We start from the raw sequence: 20,365 nt of genomic DNA, 5'->3' as shown, positions 1-20,365 counted from the left end.
TAACGTGTCTTTACTTTAATTATGATGAATTTAATGATTTTAAAATGTTTTTCTATTAAAAATAAATTTTTGGTTTTCTTTTAATGGAGTTTTTTAAGCCGCGTTATTTTAAAAATTAAAATAAAACATAAATTTGATACAAGTACATTTGTATATGTACATGACATTAATGTGACAGTGAGAATTTCACTGCGAGTGCTGATGCTGGCGTGACATTCATTCTAAACAAAAAGCGAATATGGTCCGAACGTAGATGATCAATTTTATAATTAGGCAATATTGTTTTAGCGTACGCCTTAAAATTAAATTATAAATGTGGTGTTAATTATAAAGCAGGTTGCTGTGTGAGCCCTATATGACTCACTGTTGAGTTTATAGTTGAGTTGCAGTTTTCACAACACATCCTGTAAATGACTTCATACTGCGTTTTATACTAATTGCCGATTGAGACATAATACAAACAGCCTTTAACTAATTTTTAAACCTCTGCATCATTTGTATATAACATTTTGTATAACATTTTACGTATTGCAATAAATTTGTATCATCTTCATTTCAACTTTCTTTTCCGTAATCCCATCATTTTTGATTTTCCCGGGAGCAAAAAATTCAAGCTCCTTTATATGTCCGACTGTTATGCTATTTGGTTGTTATACTACAAAATCCAGTAAAATTAAAATAGTAAAATACGCTCCAAGGGCAAACATGAAAATTTAAGACCAGAATTTAAAAGCTGCATTAAAGCCTCACTATAATTTCAAATTTTATACGAAAATATTGCAAAATTTAAATAAACTTCTTAAACAAATTTCTTGAAATGTAATTTTTGATTTAAAACAAAATTATTTGATTAAATTTTACATTTTATAAATTTTTCCATTCTATATTTCTATTTATGCAGTAATGTAAATATGAAGCATAAATTATTCTAATAAAAGAAATTATTAATTGTCGAGAACAACAACTGCACTGATTCACTTTAAAATCATCCTGTAAAATTATATTATTAAAAGGAATTACGAAAATAAATTTTATCCTTCGGTTAAAATAATTCCCTAGAGATGTTGGTATGGAAGACTTAAAGCCCCCTCTATAATATTGTTTTGAGTTCTTTGAATGCTTATGCACTAAAAAATTAAACGTCAAGAATCATTAAAAGTATCCATTTTAGACAAATGCAAAATAACACATAAAACTCTTGGTAATTGTATTTATTGTATAAATAATTTTACGGTAATAAAATTATGAGGCAATAAAAATTTGAAAACCAGGACTACCTCGATTAAAGGAAAATGTTAGAAATTCTATAGAAAATCATTCGTTCAAGTTAAATTTCCCATTAATGATTGAATAATCACATTGTATAAGTTCGCATCAGCTATCAAATTTGATATCACCTATACTATTTATATTCTATTTGCTAAAATTATCTATATTTTTATATTTTTCTTACATTAATCCACATACCCATTTTTCTCTTATAGGTGAACTCTTTTTATTTTGGAGTATATCACAATCACCAGTATTATTAGCTTTAGTAGCTGGTCAATCAGCAGCTATAATGGAAAGTGTATCTGATGATGTAATTGTTGGAAGATGTATTGCTGTATTGAAAGGAATTTTTGGTAATACTTCTGTACCACAACCAAAAGAGACTGTTGTCACAAGGTACACATTTAAATAATCTAAAACAAAAAATATAAAATAACTTAAATTACACATATTCAAAATGAATTTAAATATTTTTAAAAGATGGCGAGCCGATCCATGGGCCAGAGGTTCATATAGTTTTGTTTCAGTTGGCTCATCTGGAAGTGATTATGATTTGCTAGCAGCTCCAGTTACACCAAATGGTAGTGAAACAGAACCAACATTAGCATCAGAAGAAGATAGTAAAGAAATGCCAAGATTATTTTTTGCTGGTAATAAATTTAAAATACAATTTAGATCAATTTTCAATTTTAAACTTCAATATTGTTTTTGAAATTGTTTTGTTCTCAAATTTTCTAAATACTTATGTACATATGTTTCATTTTTAGGAGAACACACCATTAGAAATTATCCTGCAACTGTTCATGGGGCTTTTTTAAGTGGTCTTAGAGAAGCTGGACGTATTGCTGATTATTATCTTGGTTTTCCATCAAATTCTGAAAATAATTCTCCAAAAGAATAGTTTTAAATTAAAATATGGATTTTATTTTTAATTTTATCTGTAATAATAGTTTTATACCTACAAAACATTTAATTTAATGCGTAATATTATTATCTGATACCGTAATATTTGCATTTTGGAAATACGTTCATACATAAGTACTTACGACATTACGATATTATCGATATAAATGTATGTAATTTTAAGAAGTTTTCAATATATTTATAACAATTTTGTAATTTTCTTTTATAACCTATGTAATTTCATCACAATTACTTGTTCAACCGTATTTTTTATCAAAATTTACATAAATCGAAAATAGTACAAACTAATTCATTTGATAAACTACTAATAAAGATAATTTTTAAATAAAATTTTAATAAAATTGTAAACTTTCATTTTTCTTTTTTACCATATAAATTTCAAATATATTCCGTAATTCACAATAATTTATTTCAAATATAAAATAAGGTTTGTGTATATAATACTGGAAAATTTATGTTGTTCTAAATATTCACAATGTGCAAATGTAAAATTGGCATATCTTTGTCCAGAAAGTTCATACATTATTTCATTATTCAGTGATTTAAACGAAAATCGGTGTTTCATTTAATTTGACGAAAATTTTGTACAAAAATTTTGACGAAATAATACAAATAATTTTGAATGAGCTAAGAAAAAGTAAAGCTCACTCAGCACTGAACTTCAATTTCGAAAACATATCGAATTTTTTGGTCTACTGAAATCAATTGTCATTTTGGGTATCATTGTGAATTTCAAAATTAAAGAAAAATATACTTAAAAAAATTTTTTATGTTCCACTCTGCTTGATGTGGAATGTATATAGATATTATGAAGTATACACATAACCTAAAATTTTATATTGTTTTTAATTTGAGAACCTTTTATAGACTGGATCAATAGAATTACTTATATATTTTGTTTTATTTTAAATTAAGTGAATAGTTAACTTGAAATGGTATTTTTATCAATCGTTAATTTTGTCCGCAGTCGAGGGCCGGATGAGTTTTGGAGAAAAAGAAAGATTTTCAAAATGTCAGCGCATTTTGTTGGTCGACGAAGAAATTGTTATTCTGTTGCAATACGAAACGTTCACCATGCTCTAGTTTATGCAACAAAAGGCAGAAAATTAAAAAAAAGTGATATGTCAGAGGTTGATTCTTTTCAAAACCTTCAATAGAAAATAGTATTAATGAGATATTTATTTTAGTTATGGCAAACTAGGGTGGAATCCGGTTGCGCTCAGTATGGTGTGCCATACTGGACATTTAAAGAAGCTCTTTATCGTCAAGATATTTTATTAAACAAGTATGTATTTGAAATTTTTTAAATATATTAAAGGTAGATGACCTTATTTAAGGTAAATAATTTTAAATTTACCAGCTTACATTATAATTATTCATACTTAACTGGAAATCTTTCTAAACTATTCCATCGTAACACTAAATGCATTTTTCAATTAAACAATGTTTATCTTTTTCACAGGAAAACTTTATCCGATTTAGCAATTTGGGAACCAAAATCTTTCGAAGCCATTATTAATATTGCTAGGAATTATGCCTTAACAAATGATTTGCCTTTAACAAGAGGTTATTCCGCTATGGAACAAATATACAACTTGGAACCAGATAAAAAATAATGATCGTCTTCATTTGAAGATACATAAGTAAAATCCTGTATATTTATAATAGCAAATAAACACAAATTTAAAAATATCTAAAGTATTATTTATTGAAGAATAACTGTGTGAAGCTTCATACAATTGTAAAGTCTACGCTATTGTTTTACAAAAACAATATAAAATCTATTGTGTTTTCGATTAAATTTAAAAATCTATTCTAACTTAGCCAAAATATCCGACTCCTTAAACAAATAATATTCACTTTTATCTTCTAACTCCACCTAAAAAAAAAAAAATCAAATTTATTAAAATTATTTTTTTTTAATTTAGTAAAGGTTAAATTTTGAAGATAGAGATTATTGAAAAAAACTTAAAATATGTTTCATCATCCAAAAATTTTTGGAACGAAAACCAGATAAGAGTTTAACCACATGTTTGTAATACAAATTCATTTACATACATATTTTGTTTTAATTCTTACAACTCTTTTTTAATTAAATACTCCTGGTCATTTTTTTCTTCTTTTTTATTAATTGATAAGCTGTCTTTAATGACAGATAACCTCTATTAAATTTAACCTCAAGAATAAATCATACCTTAGTGCCACCGAATTCTGGTAATAAAACTTTGTCTCCCACACTTATTCCTATAGGAATGCTTGCTCCTTCCTATTAATAATAATTAAAATTAGATTGATTGTTATATAACTTAATTTTTTCATGTATGTACCTTATTTCTACCGCCCGGACCAACTGCTACTACTTGTCCTTGTAAAACTTTAGATTGTGCTTTTTCTGGAATAAGTATTCCACCTTTTGTGGCAGTAACAGGATCAAATCTCTTAACAAGTACTCTATCCAACAATGGGATCAATTTTCTAATTGAACTTGCCTAAAAAATTTAGCAATTAGTCTTGGATAAAAACATGAGATAAGAATATTCTCGAAAAACCGCATATCAATTTTAACAATTAAACATTAATTGTTTATTTAAAATAACTACTTTTTCTTATTATAAAAAAATTTGAGCTTAAAACATACCATTTTCTTAAATTATATATGTAATTTCCAAATGCAAAGCACAAAAATTAAATTAATATTTAAAAATTATTGTATCCTAAAGAGAACACGTGAAAAAATGGATTTAACCGAACTGACTATTCTGACAGCAATCCAATTGATAAGTGATTTTCAAAGTTTTTCATATATTCTTCTTGAACTATTTTCGAAATTTCGAAATTCAATTGACAAATGACAACTTTGTCATAACGAAAAAAACCAAATCTTATCGTATTAGATTTTGAAATTTTAATTAATGCTTTACCGTTATTTTTAAAAAATGTGTAAATAACTAATTTAAAACTAAGGATTAAGGTAAGACGTTCTTTATTTATTTACCAAAATAAAAAATTATGTATGTGTACATGGAAATTTAGGCCAGCAGAAAAGCAGTATTTCAGTACTATCTAGCGATTAGCCTCTATTTATCATGTAATACCATTTAAACGGTACTTCAAATTTCAAGAAAATTAAAGTTTTAAGGAAATAGAAATTGGACAGTCACGGGAAACTGTAAGTCGAAAGAATTTGGCAAATAGAGAAAGCATTACGTAGAGCATATACAACATATGCTCCAAGCTTATGATGCGAAAATGAATTTTTTTAAGAATTTTTGTTTATTTTTTTGTATTATTAGTTATATATGTATGTATCTACGCATGTACTTCATGTATGAATTCAGGGTAAAGAAAGCAATTCGGTAGAATTGTCTGGATTTTAAATCATTAGTGTGATTGCGGATTTTCACATTGGTGGCAGATTTGTTTATCCTTGTTAATTTTTCTCAGGCACTTATTAACGCTATAAGCCTACGACCGCACACATGCTTTGCGAAAGTGCTACATGGTTCCAGATCTCTGTATTATCTCTCATAACATCCTTGGCTTCAAAGGAAGAAATAAATAGATTTTAGATGTCAAACGACTACGAATTTATAAGAAAGTGGCTTAAATAAATAAGATAAAACGTTTGTTTAATGAATTTTTTATTTGAAACTCTTAATAAATACTTTAAATAACTTGTAATTTTTATTTTTGTTTTTATCTTTAAAAATATTTTATTATTAATTTTAGATTCTATTTTTTAACGTTACAAAAAGTAACATTTATTTAATAAAATAGATATATCCTAAGTATGATAAACTTTTTGTTACTTAATTTTTAATTTTTTAATTGTAATAAAAAAAAAGTCACTAAAAGTAATAATATATTTTATTACTAAATACTAATGTGATAAAGTTTTGATAAACAATTACAGCTTGCGAATTTTCCATTGGTAAATATATTACAAGATTCACTTTATGCGAAATTTTTATTCCCTCATACGTTTCATTCTAATAAAATGTGGAAAGATCAAATTGAAATTTAAACCACCCAAATTATGGGCTACCAAGTTTATAAACATTTACATAAATAATAAGCTTACAATGCAATTTTCCATACATATTTGAAATTTCAATTTAATAAAAATAACAAATTTGTTGAAAAATAAGTTAAAGGCTAAATTATAATATACTATTTATAAACTTTAAATATTTGATCTATAACATGCCGAAATTCGATCAAAACTTCACCTTTTCATTTTATTTGTGTCTACGGATTTGTAGTTTTTTTTTTCTTTTAAATTTCTACACTAACATTAAAAATTGCATTAACTTGAATTTAAACTTAAATTTAATTTTTCTTATAAAAATTAATAAATTCTAATTAAAGATTACAATAAAAATAAATTTGACACATTATTTTATAATTAGAGCTTCATTAAAAATACGAACAAAACTTGACAATATTATTTGTCATTTAGAGTTAACACCTAGTAAACCTTCGTCCATAATTTCATCTTCTGTTGATAAACATGGTGAATTGGTTATTCTTATGTTGGAGGCAACGGGTAATGCAGCTGAAACTGAAGAAGGCACTGGTGATTTTAATAAACGAACTGAAATTCCAGGTGTCCTGGCAAAACTTTGATTCATTTTGTCTAAAAGTTTTGTCGATGTAGTTGCAGATGCCGTCAACGGAGGGGAAGTTTTTTGCAAATTATTTACAAAAATATCTGAAAAATTTTGTTGCGGATTTGGTTTTCGTGTAATTTTTAAATCTTTTCTCATTAAATCTGATGGTATATGATTAAATTCTGACAGATTACTCGGTTTATCTAAATTTGTTTTCTTTTTGTCAATTTTCTGGAAAGTTATATTAGAAGCTGAATTATTCATAACATTATTTGGAAGATTCTTAACAGGATCCTGCCCATTGTTCCGTTTTGAAGAATTTTCTCCGGATACAGTAGCAGCGATATTTTGTGATGGGAGAGCAACAGGTAATGAATTGATCGTTGTAGTAGAAGTGGTAGAAGGTACGGTTACTTTTTGTGATAATTTTGGAATTTGGAAATTTGTGTCTAATGATTTTATAAAACCTTCCATTATATTTTTGTTGGATGAAAATTGTAGTAATTTCATTGTCGTCGAATCTTGTTGATCACTGATTGATCGATTGGAATTAGTGCTATTGTTAAAAGATTTATTTTTACTGCTATAAGTTTTTTCTTTACGTACTGAACTACTACTGCTACCTACACTACTTACTGAAGAATCGCTACTAAGGGAATTTGAGCTCAAGCTTTTTGATAGAAGATTAGACTTAGGAGTAGAATTGCCAGATGGCTTAGCAGTCAGACAATCTGAAGAGTTAGACTTAGATAGTCCCGTGTTTTTTGATTTAGGATTTTGTAATTTTTCTAATGATTTTTTTGATGCAGGTCCCGAACTTACTCCTGGTTTTAAACCAGTGTGCTTTTTAGGAGAACTACTACCAGGGTTGCTGTTGCTGCCTCCGCTAAGAATACCAAAATGTTTTTTGATGTTAGGCGAAGAATTACCACTTCTAGGTGAATCGGAAGGTTTGTCCCTTTTATAAGATGAATCTGTTTTAGTTTTATTTATTGTGAGCTTCATTCCATCTGAACTAGGTTTAATCATATATTCTGGATTGGATTTCGAATTTATTTCTTCAATATTAAGATTTGTCGGTTGCAAATGATGAGCTTCTTTGTGCATTTTTTCTAGTTTTTCTCCAATTTCATCCGTAACACAATTTTTCACTTGTTTATTCAGTTTGTCAATGACTGCTGTCAAAGAACTTTTTCGTATTCTGCTTTGCGGACTAGGAAATGAAGACATATAATCTGCGGAAGTTGTAAAATCAAAGACATCACTTTCTTCAATATCAAATATATCATATGGATTCTGTTGGTTTGTATCTGATATTTGTTGGTTAAGTTTAATTAAAGAAAAAGATTCCTTACTATCAGAAACATTTGTGGCACTTTTCAATGTGGTTAAACTTGGTTTACCAGATGTCAAATTATGTTTATTCTTCGGACTACCGCTGCTTGATCCAAATGACAAAGGGCTTTTAGAGTTAGAGCTGTTAGGATATGATTTTGTACTTATTTTTTTTGAAGATGAGGAAGAGCTATTCTGGTTATTGCTACTAGAACTTGGAATATTACTTAGAGATTGTTTCTTTTGAGAAGTACTTGTAGTTTTTGACGAGTCTGACAGTTTCCTATAAGTTGACGTATTTCCGTCTCCAGTAATTTCTATGATTTTAAGTTCTATATTATCATATGTCTTACTATTTGTTGAATGACTTGATGAGGACCCATCCTTTTTTCGTCTTTTCTTTTCTATCTTTAAGGAATCTTTCTCATCCACTTTTTTCTTTGTGCCGGTGGAGGTAGCTGCGGCAGTATTATTGCTATTCCCGCTTCCAGCGAGAGTTTGAAAAAGACTTTTGGAACTTTCAGAAATATTTGCTGAATTTTTTGTTTGAATCGGTGTAATAGAAATAGTGTTACTAACTGCATTATTTTTTATTGGTATTATTTCAATAACAGATTTTTTATCACTTTTAAGAGTGTTATTGCTATTGCTTCCTACTCCAGCTTTAACATTAACTAAATCAGTTGACTGAGAATTTGTAAGTACAGGGGTTATGCTAACAGTATTTTTACTGTCACTTCCACTTTGTTTTTTCCAAGACTCCGTTGATTGTACTTTTTCTGCTTTACTATTTGCGACATTATTACTACATCCGGAATTTTTGTTGCCAGAAGTACTAATTTTTTCAATAATTAAACTACTGTTATTCAAAGGCTTTGACACAGTGACTTTAGATACTGAATCATTCTCGCCCAAAGAGGTGTCACTGCCTGAAATTTTAAAATTTTGTGCATCTTTATTAAGTTTGAAAACTTTTTCGTCTACATCTGACGCTTTAATTTGATTATCACTCTTTGGGCTTTCACAAAAATCCTCCTTTTTGATATTTTCAGATTTTAAATGAAATTGATTTACTAATCCACTTGTAACATTACTTATATTCTTACTATTTGTCATTCCATCACCCATATTACTTAGATCATTAGAAACTAAATTTAAATTCGATCCTGAATTAATTGAATGAAAAAATTGCCTATTTTGTCCTTGAGAAAATGTAGAATTTGTGTCGGAAAAACCAGATCCACCACCATTTCTGCTTAATTTATTGCTTTGAAAATCATTTCCAATTAGATTGCCGCTGGGCCCTCTACTTATTTGCCCATTTAGATGATCCATTGCACCCGATAAAGATCCAGACTCAAAACTACTATTGTCCTGACTACTGCGATTAAAGCCTTTTATTTGTTCTTGGTTCCATAATTTTAATAAATATCTAATGGTAATTGGAATAGATAAAGATGTTTGCACAATTTTTGTAAGTCTTGCATTGGCAGATTCATAATTATTAGATAATGAATAAATTTGAACTTTAATATTTCCAATATCACTTAAATCGAACTCTACTGAGACCATACACTCATCATAAGGGTGTTGCAAAGCTACAGAAATCATGTATATTGACAATGCGTTAACTTCCAAAATTGTTGTTGATTCTAAATCTGAAATTTAAAAATAATCGCATCCAAAATATTATTGGTTACAATTTTTAACTTACTACATTGCTTATCTCCGGTTCGAATGCAACTCGATAATAGAGAGAAAAACAAAGCCTGATGTTTTAATGCTGTTAAAATTTTCGGTACCTGGGATGGTTCGGTATATGGAACATTTGTTATAACTGACCCCTGAAAACGAGCTTTTTAATATTTCTGTTTAAATTTGGTTTTGTACTAACCGTTATTTTTTTATTTTCGGTAAAATAATAACAATGATTTTGGTCAGGTAGTGTAACAAATAAACCTTTTGCAGTATTTTTAATAACTCCTTTAGATGCCACCTGGACGGCTAAACTCATCAAATATTGCGATTCTTCAGATTTTGTAGATACACCTATTATTGACATTAATGCATCGGACACAGGAAGTGGTTTGTTGAGTTTTAAAACAAATGTGGCTGGTAGTAAGGTTGAGTTATTTTGATTTAATGGCGAATATATCGGACAATTATTTTCTGATGAAAATGTCACACTTGGCAGTATTTGTAATTTATTTGTTGATGAAGCTTCTAAATTGACAGTCACACTCATTCCAATATCTTTGCCTTTCAAATATTCCAGTGTAAGTGGAATAATTGATTTTGTTTCTAGGTTTATTAAGTCATATGGTGAAATAAAATATATCAGTTTCATTGGATGACCACCACGACGTTTTTGTGCCAAACCGACTGGAGACTCAATAACTAAAGATGCAATATCTTTGTTATAGCTTTTCCATTTAAACAGATTGTATAAATCTATTTCCATTGCTTGTAAAGCCACAAAAGCTTTGCTTTTAACTTTTGGTTCAGCATTTAACTGATATATAGATGATAAACCTTCTAACTGATTTGTAAAATCAGCGAAGTCTCCATTTATAAGGCAAGTAACTAATTCACTACAAGATTGCTGCTCAATTTTACACTCGTGATGCACTTTCACATCCTTTAATTTACCATCATTAGGATCTAAAATTATTTCTAGAAAAAACATATCTGAATATATAAATAATCCTGCCGCATCTTCCATAAATTTTAAACCAAGTTGACGCGACAAACTATCTAAACGCTCGATTAAACCTTGTCGTGTAGTAACTTTAATGCAATGTTGCATGCTGTCAAGACATTTTTGTAAATTTGACTTCTCAACGGCATCTAAAGCATATCGTTTTTCCAGCATAGACATTCGCATGGCTTTTGATAATTCAGGAAAAGTTTTATGTTGCGCGCAGTGGGAACGTAAACGTTCCATTAAAAATTCTCTTTGCCATTGTTTATTTTTTTCATCTGGATGAGGATGTAGTGATCCATCAGAAGCTAAATATTTAACAAATTATTTAGCCTTTTAAAATAAACTTTAACAAAGTGTATTATCTTACCACTTATCTTAGTCGAATATGAACTCATTTGTATCCAAATATTGATTTATACAATATTTTATTTAAAGTAAATGGCTATATTTTATAGAGTCTGCCATCTTTGCTTCCGATTTTTTTCTTAATTTTGTTAGGTGCTTTTGACATCGCTGACAATTGACGGCCTGACAATTATTATGTGCTGCCGTTCAACAATATTTGAAGTTTTTATTCTGACAATTTGAAAGGGTCCAAGCGGAATATTTTCAAAGCATTTCGATGTAAAAATTTGTAAATTGAGTTTTTGTAAAAGAAATATAATGGGTATACTGGGACAAAATCTTTATCGTCTACCAAAACCAAATGAAAGTTTTGTAAGAAAACAAAAGCCTAGGAAGAAAAAAGAGCAAGTAAAATATATGTACAGGTTTTTGAAATTATAAAAAAAAATTATTTTAATTCAAGACTTTATTATATCAGTAAAATTTACGAAATAACATATACATATATATCATTTTTTATTACATGGTACAATATATTCTAAATTATGTTCTAAACTAAATACACACTTTTACTTAATACCGCGTTTCAACTCTAGTCGGAACTTACATTATAATTGTAAACTGCTGTGAAGATTTGACTAAAAATTTGTATGCTTACTTTGTTTAGTTTTCGATCCGCCAAAACTTGACTCGTAAGTTCAATTTGAGTATATAATGTACAGATTGAAATAATATTTTTTAAAATCGATATGAGTTTGGCATTAGCTAATAATCATTTTGTTTTGCCAATTGATTTACGTATATACAATAGATTTTCAAGTTAAACTAATAATGTTATCGGATTGATATGATTTGAAAATTTCAAGTCAAGTAGCGTTTATATGAGCTCGAAATCGGCTTAAAGTCGGCTTGAAGCTGCATGTAAACGCAATGTATGGAGAATAGTATTACACCAATAATTTTTTTGCTTATAGTTTTTGCAGTGACAGATCTTGTGATAACATTATCCTTCACAAGAAAATTATTGTTTTAAGAAACAAAGAAATTATTGTTAAAATAAAATTAAGTGAGAATGTAAAAATTTTTAAAATTTAATATAATGGATTCCAAGAAAATATTTGTGATAATTTTAAAAAATGCGACGAAGGATGTTTTTGTTAGAACGAGCATAATTGTAATAGTATTATTGTCAGTATTTATGAGTTTCGTTTTAGGGTAATCATTACAATTTTATTTTGTTAAATGTTATTAATTTCTTAATACTTTTAGTTGTAAAGTTGGTTTTCTAATTCTCATTTCTTTTGCAACTGGCTGTGCTGTTGCTGTTGCATTGATAGTTAAAAAGGAAAATATAAAAAAATTTGTTTTAAAACTCAAGCAGATATATCAGCAATCACAGCCCAAGGTTGGTAACGATTACTTGAATAAATGAAATAATTGCACTTAAAAAATTTATTTTTCAGTTGGATGGTACAAAAAATAGTTGTGATATTTGTAAAGCAAAGGATTGCAAAAGGCATATTACACAACAAAAAACGCAAAGGGAGCCTTGGTCAGAGATTTACATTGATTCAAATTTAGATGCAGCTATTGAAAGCGTAAATTATACTTTTACTTAAATTTCACTTTTTAATTTTATAGAACTCGCAAAAATTTTTAGTTTTACTCAAAGATAATTGGGAGTTTTATTCAGAGTTGGTTCGTTTTAGTAAGTTCCGATTCTGACTTCGTCAAGACATTAAAACAAGGGTTAAGACAAGCCACGGCGAACTTGATTGATAAGGTTAGTAAATTGGATGCCCCCTTGTTTATTACCCAGAAATTATTACCCATACTATTTCAACATACGGAAGTTATTACACAAATGTTGGAAGACGGTACTACTCTTGACAAGTTGCCAAATCAATTTGTTTTGAAAGATCAAAATATTCATCCAGCTGTTTGTTCAAGGCAATCTGAAAAAGATTATTTAAGAGCAGTAGCAAAATGTTTAATTCCAAAAATATTTCATAGTGAAAATTTCGACAGCAAGATATTTTTTAGTTTAATCCGTGAAATTTTAGCATGCTGGGTTTTATTGCCATTGATGGATGTACTATGCGATCCAAATCTATTAAATTTGATGGTTATTAATATAATAAGTAAAGGTCAAAACGAAAAATTAAAAGTCAGGGGCCCTGGAACTAAAGTTGAGTTTCTGAAGCATTTTGTTGAGGATAGTGAAGCTAATATTATCTTAAAAGATCCAAGCATATTAACAAATAGCGATAAATTATACGCTTTTATGCAGTATCTAAAAAAAATTGAAGTCGTTGATGCTTTAAGGTTTTATTTGGATGTTGGTAAATTTTAATAAAATTTTCTTAACCATATCTATACATAAAATTTTTGGAATTCAGAAAATTTGAATAAAGAGCTGCAAGACGCAAAAACAATATCTGATCCTGCAAAATTATCAGCTCTGTATCAGGAATCCGAAAAATTAATGAAAGACTATAGAAGTTTAGTAACCACTGACAAGCTGGCAGAATTGACTGAAGCCAAAACTTTGAGCGAAGCTCATGAAAATATAAAAAATTTACTAGAAGGTGAATGGAGAAAATCATTTAGCAAAACTCCAGAATATTTCAAATTAATATATGGATCTAGACAAATTGATTTCGCTGAGGATAGTAGGTGTGTATTAGCTTGAATCAAATTTGCTTAATTAATGTAATAGTTAATACTTCTATTTAAAGAAATATGGATCAAAACTGGGGTGTAGCAAGACTCCGTTCAAAAATTAAGGGAGCTTTTAAAGGAACCGTGGATGGTACCTCATTTGAAGCAACTGAAATTCCTACTGTATGGGATGCGCTGGCTGAACCTAACGTATTTATATTTATTGCATTTTATAAATTTTTATAAATTAAAAAAAAATGAAATTTTTATATACATATTTTTTATCAGCTTCCATCTTCGAGCACAGTTATTAATAGCAATTCAACTCAGAAATTAAAAAGAGAACGTGGTCAAAATTTAGATTCATTTCTATTGGTATTTCTACAGTCTCTGGAACAAAGGTAATAATTCTATACTTGTTTTGGAACTATATTTTGTAAGTAATTTTTAAAAGTACCGATGTGGGCGAAGATGTCATTAAAGTCAATGAAAAAAAATTAATTGGTAAGAGCCACTATTCTACAGGATTTAATCCTGTGTTTGGAAATTTATTTTGTTTAAACAAAGCCTCAAAAAATTTCCAAATGTCTTCGTATATTTCATTTGAAACAATTGGCCCTTCTAGATCACTTTTATATATAGGTAAATTTCAAATTAAATATAGTACATATTCTTTTACAATTTGATCTATTTCTAGTTAATAATTTATTGAGAACATCAAAAATTATTGTAAAATTCATATACTCAATGATAAAATTGTCACAAGATGCAATTGATTTTCTTATATACCATGGAATCAATAAATTAATCAGTTTAGGATTATATCAGCCACGTTTAGGTGCTTTAATAAGACTATTGGAAGAGCATATATTTGAAGATGAGCGTGTAGATGTAACACCAGAAGAACTATTAGAAAGACAAAGAAAAGCTAGAAAAATGCTGGAAAATCTGTTGAATGGATCTGGATATTTATTGGACATGTTGCAATCTCCTCCATTGAATAAGCATTTAATGTATTGTGCATTTGATTCTTTATTATCTGAGTTGTATCCAGAATTCAAGGGATAAATAAATTTTATGCATTTAGAATTAATTAAACTTTTTTATTGCTGATAATTTTTGAAATCCTTCACTTTAAGCTTGTTATAAGAAATTTTGTTTTAAGAAACGTAAAAGAGAGAGACAAAATATATAGGAGCGAAACTTTCAAAATGTAACTATGTGTAAGCCTCGTAGAATAAATCTCAGAAAATACATTTATTTTTTTTTTAAATGACATTTTATTAGAATACACTTATAATCATTATTATTACCATTATTATAATAATTTACAGAAGATTACAATACATTAAATAAAAATTTGTTAATATATTTTTTAATACATTTTTTAACTAATTATTTCATTTTAGTTATAAATATTGCATAAACACACTTTAATTTAAAAATTTCTCCATTAAAATTCAATTTTTATTTTTTTATTTTATTCTTGTTAAGTTCAAAATATTTAAATGACTTTGTTTGGTGTGTTAATAATTTTTTATTTTGCTTTATTTAATATTTACTAATTTAAATTCATATCGCATGGCCGTTTTTTTTTATGTAATATCTGATTAAATTTATCTAAAATTAATAAAATCATCACCGTCCTTAAGCATGAGTACAACAAGGATGAAATAGTGGTTTAACACCAGGTGTATTAGAATGTCTTGTACCTTAAATTATAATTATTCAAATAAAATTATTCCAATAATATTTAGATGAAGTATTTTTTGATCTGTTATTCTTACACATAAAACATTTGTAATCCTCATTTTCAGCCTTTTCCTTTATACTATTGGGATTGTCAATTTTTGGTATTTTTGAAACTGGTTCCTCAATAATCGGTGAATCACGAACATTTTCAGCTTCTTCAGAACTAGTAACCTGTGGTTCGGATTGCACATCATCGGGTGGTGTAACTGTTGTATGCCTATAAAAATATGACCAATAACTTTAAAATTACGATAAATTTTAAATTTAAATTGTATAAATAACTGTAAAAATTTAAATTTCGCAAAAAATATTTTTCTTAGTACCTGATTTCTTCGCTTCTTGTTGGTTTTGGCTTTATTATTGGTTTACTAATATCATCATCGACAATAATATCTTCATCACTATCATTATTATTTGATTGATCATAATTATTTTCTTCACATGAATCCGCCATATAAAGTGTTTGAGTAGTAGATGGTTGTTCTAACTTTGTTTTATCTGTATTCAGATTTACAATTTAAAAAACTTATATTTTTAGTTTGAGAAAAAAATGAAAAAACTTACCATGGTTGTATATATGATGTATGTCCCAAATATTATTTGAATTCGATACACAGTCTTCTCTTTCAACAGCTGCTGTTGTATAATTATTTTCAATTTTTCTATGTGGATTTGAATCAGATCCAGTTACACATTCACAATTTCCTTCAACATCAATTGTTTCAGATTGATTATCTTTCGATTGATTCTCTTCCTAATTGAATATTTAAAATAATTAATTTTCTTAGATTAAAAGGACATTATTAAAGAAATTCCTGTTATTTTTTATCTTACGTCATCTTTATCAGGATCCAAGGCAAATTTTCTTCTGCAAATTGGGCAGGATCGACAAAATAAATTTTCCATAAAAAATAAATCTTTTCCATGTTTACGTTTTCTTACTTTGATTTTAAAACGACCTTGTCGGTTTTGTTGTATTCGTTGGAAAGTCTATTTGAAAATTTGAATAAAATTTTTTTGAGAATAAGTTTTTAAATTTTAAAATAAATATTCAATTTTAATATATGTGTATGTATATAAATTAGAGCTTAAAATTTTACTTACTTCCCATCTGTTATGCTTAGATCTTATTAATTCATCATGACTTTGATATGGCTCATTACTAAAATGGGGTCTTTCAACTCCACTGCTCAGTTTATATAATCGATCTAATTCAGTTAAAAAATGTGAATTCCAATCATCTGATGATAACTGTATTCCACATACTGGACAGTGTTTACTTGGTTGCAAATGAAATTCTATAGGAAAGAGAAGAAAAGAAATTTATATTAGACCTTAAATAAGTTTATACTAGATCTAAATTTTTTTAAGAATATATATTTTAGACCCTATAAAGCTGTTTATTTCTCCATTTCTATAAAATACACATTAAAAAATATTAAATGCTTAATCTTGCGTACTTTATAAAATATTTAATTCATAAAAGCTTTCAACATAGTTTTAAATTAGTAATGAAACACTTTATTAATGTCAACATCATTTTTTGTATCAAAAGTTTTTTTGCAAGCTGTTAACATATTTATCCCCCATTACTTTAAGTATACACAAATTTTAGTTCGTATAATAATGTGGAAGTGCACAATACTTACAATAAAATTTTACCATTTAAAATAGCTGGCAAGAAAACATTATTTATATAAAAATTTATTGATTTAAACCAAAAATAGTAGAAAAGTCCATAAGAAATAGGGATTATTTTTAAAATACCGAAGAGGAGAAAACATGTTGTGTTTAGGCTTCAATTCTTGCATGCATGTATAAATGTAGAAATTATTTAAAGATTATAACTGTGATACATTAAATATTAAGACGCTTCTAGATCGCAATACATTTAGTAGAAGGTATGATATAAGTATTTGTCACTGGCATATACCAAATTAGAATTTTACAAGCAAATCAATTGTGTCGGAAATTAAGTGTAAAAGAAGAATCAAAGCGGTTAACGGTGAATGATTTCCGTTGTTAATATAGAACAACAAAAGAACGGGAAAATTGACTTTTCAGTATTTTGCATATATTGTCATACACACATCGGAATAGGAACAGAATATTATGCTATTCTATAACACCGTCGGTTAAATTCGCGGCGATAATTTCGCTTCATTCTGATGGCCAGTTCCATTTATATTCTCATATCCACTGTTGTACAGTTTTTGAAACTTACTTTAAACAAGCTTGGTTAGATATTAGATATTTGTATTTAAATTTGTACATATAAAATATATACGTATATATATTCCAATTATACCGTAATGTAAGTACACCGAAATCTCTTTAGTTAAAATGTACCATACAATTTTCTTTATGAAATTTTTCCAAATATAATAAAGTAATTATACGTACATTATGTATTTATAAGATATTAGCTACGATTCATGGATTTAGTTACGTATACTTTTTTTTAATAACTAATTTCCTTCTATCACAAAACCACAAAACTTTATCATTTTCCTTCCCCCTAATTGAATTACAATTCTTTGAAATTATATTCATTTATTTAATCTTATAAACATAATATAATTTTGTTAAAATGTTACCATTATTAAATTAGTTCAATTAAAATAAATTGAATCCTATAAAATCACTTATATCTATGTATGTACACAAGTATTTATTTTGTTTTCTCTAAATTTAACCCTTTTTTTGTGTCATTTTGAAGGATGTTTAATTATTTTGTAATTTTTAGTTTTACTTCTTCTTATGTGTGTTATTCTCCATCTCTTTTTCTTTGCGGTAATTGATCTTTAATAAAGGGTATACAATTGTAATTAGTAGAAATAAAGTGTAAAAATCAAAATACTATATACACATCACGTATATATTATGTACGTCAGCTCAATTCTATATAAGTATTCATATTGTTGAATAACATTAATATACAAATAAGTATGTATGTATATATCTTCTAAAGTACAATAATGTATTTTGTAAAATAATTAAGACCGCACATATAAACAGATTTATTTTTAAAAGGATTAACATTTAAACTTTTTATTTTATTTTTTCATTTTGAATTTTAGTTAAGAAAATATACAAAAAAAAAATTTGTTTCCGTCATCTTAATGGTATAAAATAATAATTTTTGTTTATAAAATGTGTTTTTATTTTTCTATTTAAGAAAAAAATTTTTTATAATTTTCTAAATTTGGAAAAATCAACAAATATTTTTTATAAAACAATAGAATTTTATTTCATGCTACTCTATAGCAATAAAATGAAATATAGGAATGAAACATGCATGAAAAGAAAAAATTATGTTTGACGAACTTTAGGATATTGGATATTTGCGTATACGGGCGTAAATTTACTATCAGGATAAAATTTACTGTTATTCTTATGGTATATCCTATCTAATGCCTTTTGTCGCAAGTCTCTAGCCCTTATAGAAGCACAAGTGCTTTTTCACACTTTGGAAGTAGCCTATGTATATTTATACATTGTATATTATAATATGTATTATAATGATTCACTTGTATATGAAATGTTATAACAACCCCTTTGTATGGAGCTGATGTATTTAAGTGTTATATACATAAGTGTTATACATATAAAGTGGAAAAGTGTTATACACGTAAAGTGTTATACGCATAAAGTGTTATACACATAAAGTGTTATACGCGTAAAGTGTTATACAAATGAATTGGTATTCAAATAAATTGTTAGACACATAAACTGTTATACACATAAAGTTTTATACTTTTATAGCGTTTTTATACGATTTACTTTTCAATACAACTCAATTAAAGTGATGTGAGTGAAATCAGAAATTTTGAATGTTTTTTTTTCTTTTGCAATAACGTAAATGTAGTTACAATAAAACAAAACCCAAAAAATAAAAATTCATATTTTTTGTTTAAACAATTATACTATATACATTCGTAACGTATGTATTAATTAATGTAGGCCTATACAAATAAACGTGTTTATATAAATGTGTGTATATATAAAAACAATTTAAAGAAAATTTTAAATTTGTGTCCATATGGATTCATTTGTGTGTATTTTTACAAGACGATTTAATGGTTAAATAAAAAACACATAAAAAGATGATTATTATTTCTAAAATTATTGAAGCTATCAAAACTATCTTTGTCTTTAAATATGCATAGTTTTACAATATTTTCCTTGAATCATCAGAAATGCCATCTCTTGTAGCAAATTTTATAATGATATCATTATTGAGTATTCAGGAGAAGAAAAAAAAAGAAAACAAAAGCAAAATTTTTTTTATTTATTTTCAGCTCCTTCCGACTTTTATTTTATTTTGGCTATTGTCTTTATATTAAACAATTTTTATTTTTTTTTTGGTATTATTATAGTATATACAAAGTGTAGAATATTTGCGGTTAATTTTTGGGATATTTAAATATAAGAAAATAAAATTTCATCTATACCTATACTCTTTCTTATAAATTTTTAAGATTTATATCAATGACAAAGAGTTATAAATTAAGTATGCCTGATGAACATTATGTTCTTGTATGTCTTCCACACTCTACGATTATGCACATACGCTTTATACTATGCCATTCTATATAGATATAGCCATTTATGTTCAGCGTTGTACAAATTGAATAAGTTAAGATGGCAAGAACTTTATGTGCTAAGATATCTTAATAAAATAAGATTATAGTTGTATAGAATTATGCATAATGGTCTTTAAAAGAATTTCATCCAAATATTTGTATATGGCATAAAATAT

The 20,365-nt window shown here is 27.2% G+C and overlaps 6 protein-coding genes across 7 annotated transcripts in view; 3 read left to right on the top strand and 3 right to left on the bottom strand.

Annotated features, from left to right (window-relative positions):
- Positions 1 to 2,266, top strand: part of LOC129613582 (possible lysine-specific histone demethylase 1-like) — a 66,879-nt gene extending 64,613 nt beyond the window's left edge. Inside the window, exons 4-6 of the mRNA XM_055527712.1 lie at positions 1,485 to 1,668; positions 1,753 to 1,922; positions 2,040 to 2,266. Coding sequence (XP_055383687.1) covers positions 1,485 to 1,668; positions 1,753 to 1,922; positions 2,040 to 2,173 — 488 coding nt within the window. The 3' untranslated portion in view covers positions 2,174 to 2,266. The remainder of the gene's footprint in view (positions 1 to 1,484; positions 1,669 to 1,752; positions 1,923 to 2,039) is intronic.
- A 775-nt stretch (positions 2,267 to 3,041) lies between these two features.
- Positions 3,042 to 3,882, top strand: LOC129613457 (39S ribosomal protein L20, mitochondrial). The gene is made up of 3 exons (XM_055527533.1): positions 3,042 to 3,326; positions 3,384 to 3,481; positions 3,659 to 3,882. Exons 1-3 carry the CDS (start codon positions 3,129 to 3,131, stop codon positions 3,810 to 3,812), a joined length of 450 nt encoding a protein of 149 aa, XP_055383508.1. The 5' UTR covers positions 3,042 to 3,128; the 3' UTR covers positions 3,813 to 3,882.
- Positions 3,879 to 4,971, bottom strand: LOC129613458 (10 kDa heat shock protein, mitochondrial). The gene is made up of 4 exons (XM_055527534.1): positions 4,835 to 4,971; positions 4,524 to 4,685; positions 4,391 to 4,462; positions 3,879 to 4,075 (listed from the first exon to the last, which is right to left on the bottom strand). Exons 1-4 carry the CDS (start codon positions 4,835 to 4,837, stop codon positions 4,007 to 4,009), a joined length of 306 nt encoding a protein of 101 aa, XP_055383509.1. The 5' UTR covers positions 4,838 to 4,971; the 3' UTR covers positions 3,879 to 4,006.
- A 987-nt stretch (positions 4,972 to 5,958) lies between these two features.
- On the bottom strand, positions 5,959 to 11,351 carry LOC129613456 (mediator of RNA polymerase II transcription subunit 1). Its single transcript, XM_055527532.1, has 4 exons — positions 11,213 to 11,351; positions 10,036 to 11,150; positions 9,856 to 9,985; positions 5,959 to 9,799 (listed from the first exon to the last, which is right to left on the bottom strand). Exons 1-4 carry the CDS (start codon positions 11,238 to 11,240, stop codon positions 6,648 to 6,650), a joined length of 4,425 nt encoding a protein of 1,474 aa, XP_055383507.1. The 5' UTR covers positions 11,241 to 11,351; the 3' UTR covers positions 5,959 to 6,647.
- Positions 11,352 to 12,203: 852 nt separating this feature from the next.
- Positions 12,204 to 14,943, top strand: LOC129613526 (sorting nexin-14-like). The gene is made up of 9 exons (XM_055527633.1): positions 12,204 to 12,405; positions 12,460 to 12,595; positions 12,654 to 12,788; positions 12,851 to 13,532; positions 13,590 to 13,866; positions 13,929 to 14,061; positions 14,140 to 14,252; positions 14,306 to 14,493; positions 14,549 to 14,943. The coding sequence occupies exons 1-9, from the start codon at positions 12,290 to 12,292 to the stop codon at positions 14,917 to 14,919; spliced, it is 2,151 nt and encodes a 716-aa protein (XP_055383608.1). The 5' UTR covers positions 12,204 to 12,289; the 3' UTR covers positions 14,920 to 14,943.
- Positions 14,944 to 15,352: 409 nt separating this feature from the next.
- LOC129613532 (protein Teyrha-meyrha) overlaps positions 15,353 to 20,365 on the bottom strand; it is a 60,125-nt gene continuing 55,112 nt past the window's right edge. For both annotated transcript variants that reach the window (XM_055527639.1, XM_055527640.1), the window contains 6 exons: positions 16,708 to 16,901; positions 16,438 to 16,593; positions 16,168 to 16,357; positions 15,927 to 16,101; positions 15,639 to 15,820; positions 15,353 to 15,563 (listed from right to left, as the gene is read on the bottom strand). In XM_055527639.1, coding sequence (XP_055383614.1) covers positions 15,499 to 15,563; positions 15,639 to 15,820; positions 15,927 to 16,101; positions 16,168 to 16,357; positions 16,438 to 16,593; positions 16,708 to 16,901 — 962 coding nt within the window. In that variant the 3' untranslated portion in view covers positions 15,353 to 15,498. The remainder of the gene's footprint in view (positions 15,564 to 15,638; positions 15,821 to 15,926; positions 16,102 to 16,167; positions 16,358 to 16,437; positions 16,594 to 16,707; positions 16,902 to 20,365) is intronic.

Source organism: Condylostylus longicornis, unplaced genomic scaffold (assembly GCF_029603195.1).
Source record: "Condylostylus longicornis isolate FDR11 unplaced genomic scaffold, ASM2960319v2 ptg000084l, whole genome shotgun sequence".
Taxonomy (NCBI): domain Eukaryota; kingdom Metazoa; phylum Arthropoda; class Insecta; order Diptera; family Dolichopodidae; genus Condylostylus; species Condylostylus longicornis.
Note: the sequence above shows the minus strand (reverse complement) of the source record. Positions and strands in the feature narration are given on the sequence as shown.

Coding starts and splice junctions, on each gene's coding strand:
- LOC129613456 (XM_055527532.1), bottom strand. CDS start 11,240: ATGAGTTCATATTCGACTAAGATAAGTG. Junction 9,986..10,035: donor CCGAAAATAAAAAAATAACG/GTTAGTACAAAA, acceptor GCTCGTTTTCAG/GGGTCAGTTATAACAAATGT. Junction 9,800..9,855: donor AACCGGAGATAAGCAATGTA/GTAAGTTAAAAA, acceptor TTTAAATTTCAG/ATTTAGAATCAACAACAATT.
- LOC129613526 (XM_055527633.1), top strand. CDS start 12,290: ATGGATTCCAAGAAAATATTTGTGATAATTTTAAAAAATGCGACGAAG. Junction 13,533..13,589: donor AAGGTTTTATTTGGATGTTG/GTAAATTTTAAT, acceptor TTTGGAATTCAG/AAAATTTGAATAAAGAGCTG. Junction 14,253..14,305: donor CTACAGTCTCTGGAACAAAG/GTAATAATTCTA, acceptor AATTTTTAAAAG/TACCGATGTGGGCGAAGATG.
- LOC129613457 (XM_055527533.1), top strand. CDS start 3,129: ATGGTATTTTTATCAATCGTTAATTTTGTCCGCAGTCGAGGGCCGGAT. Junction 3,327..3,383: donor AAAAAAGTGATATGTCAGAG/GTTGATTCTTTT, acceptor TATTTATTTTAG/TTATGGCAAACTAGGGTGGA. Junction 3,482..3,658: donor CAAGATATTTTATTAAACAA/GTATGTATTTGA, acceptor TCTTTTTCACAG/GAAAACTTTATCCGATTTAG.
- LOC129613458 (XM_055527534.1), bottom strand. Junction 4,463..4,523: donor GTCCGGGCGGTAGAAATAAG/GTACATACATGA, acceptor TATTATTAATAG/GAAGGAGCAAGCATTCCTAT. Junction 4,076..4,390: donor CAGAATTCGGTGGCACTAAG/GTATGATTTATT, acceptor TTTTTTTTTTAG/GTGGAGTTAGAAGATAAAAG.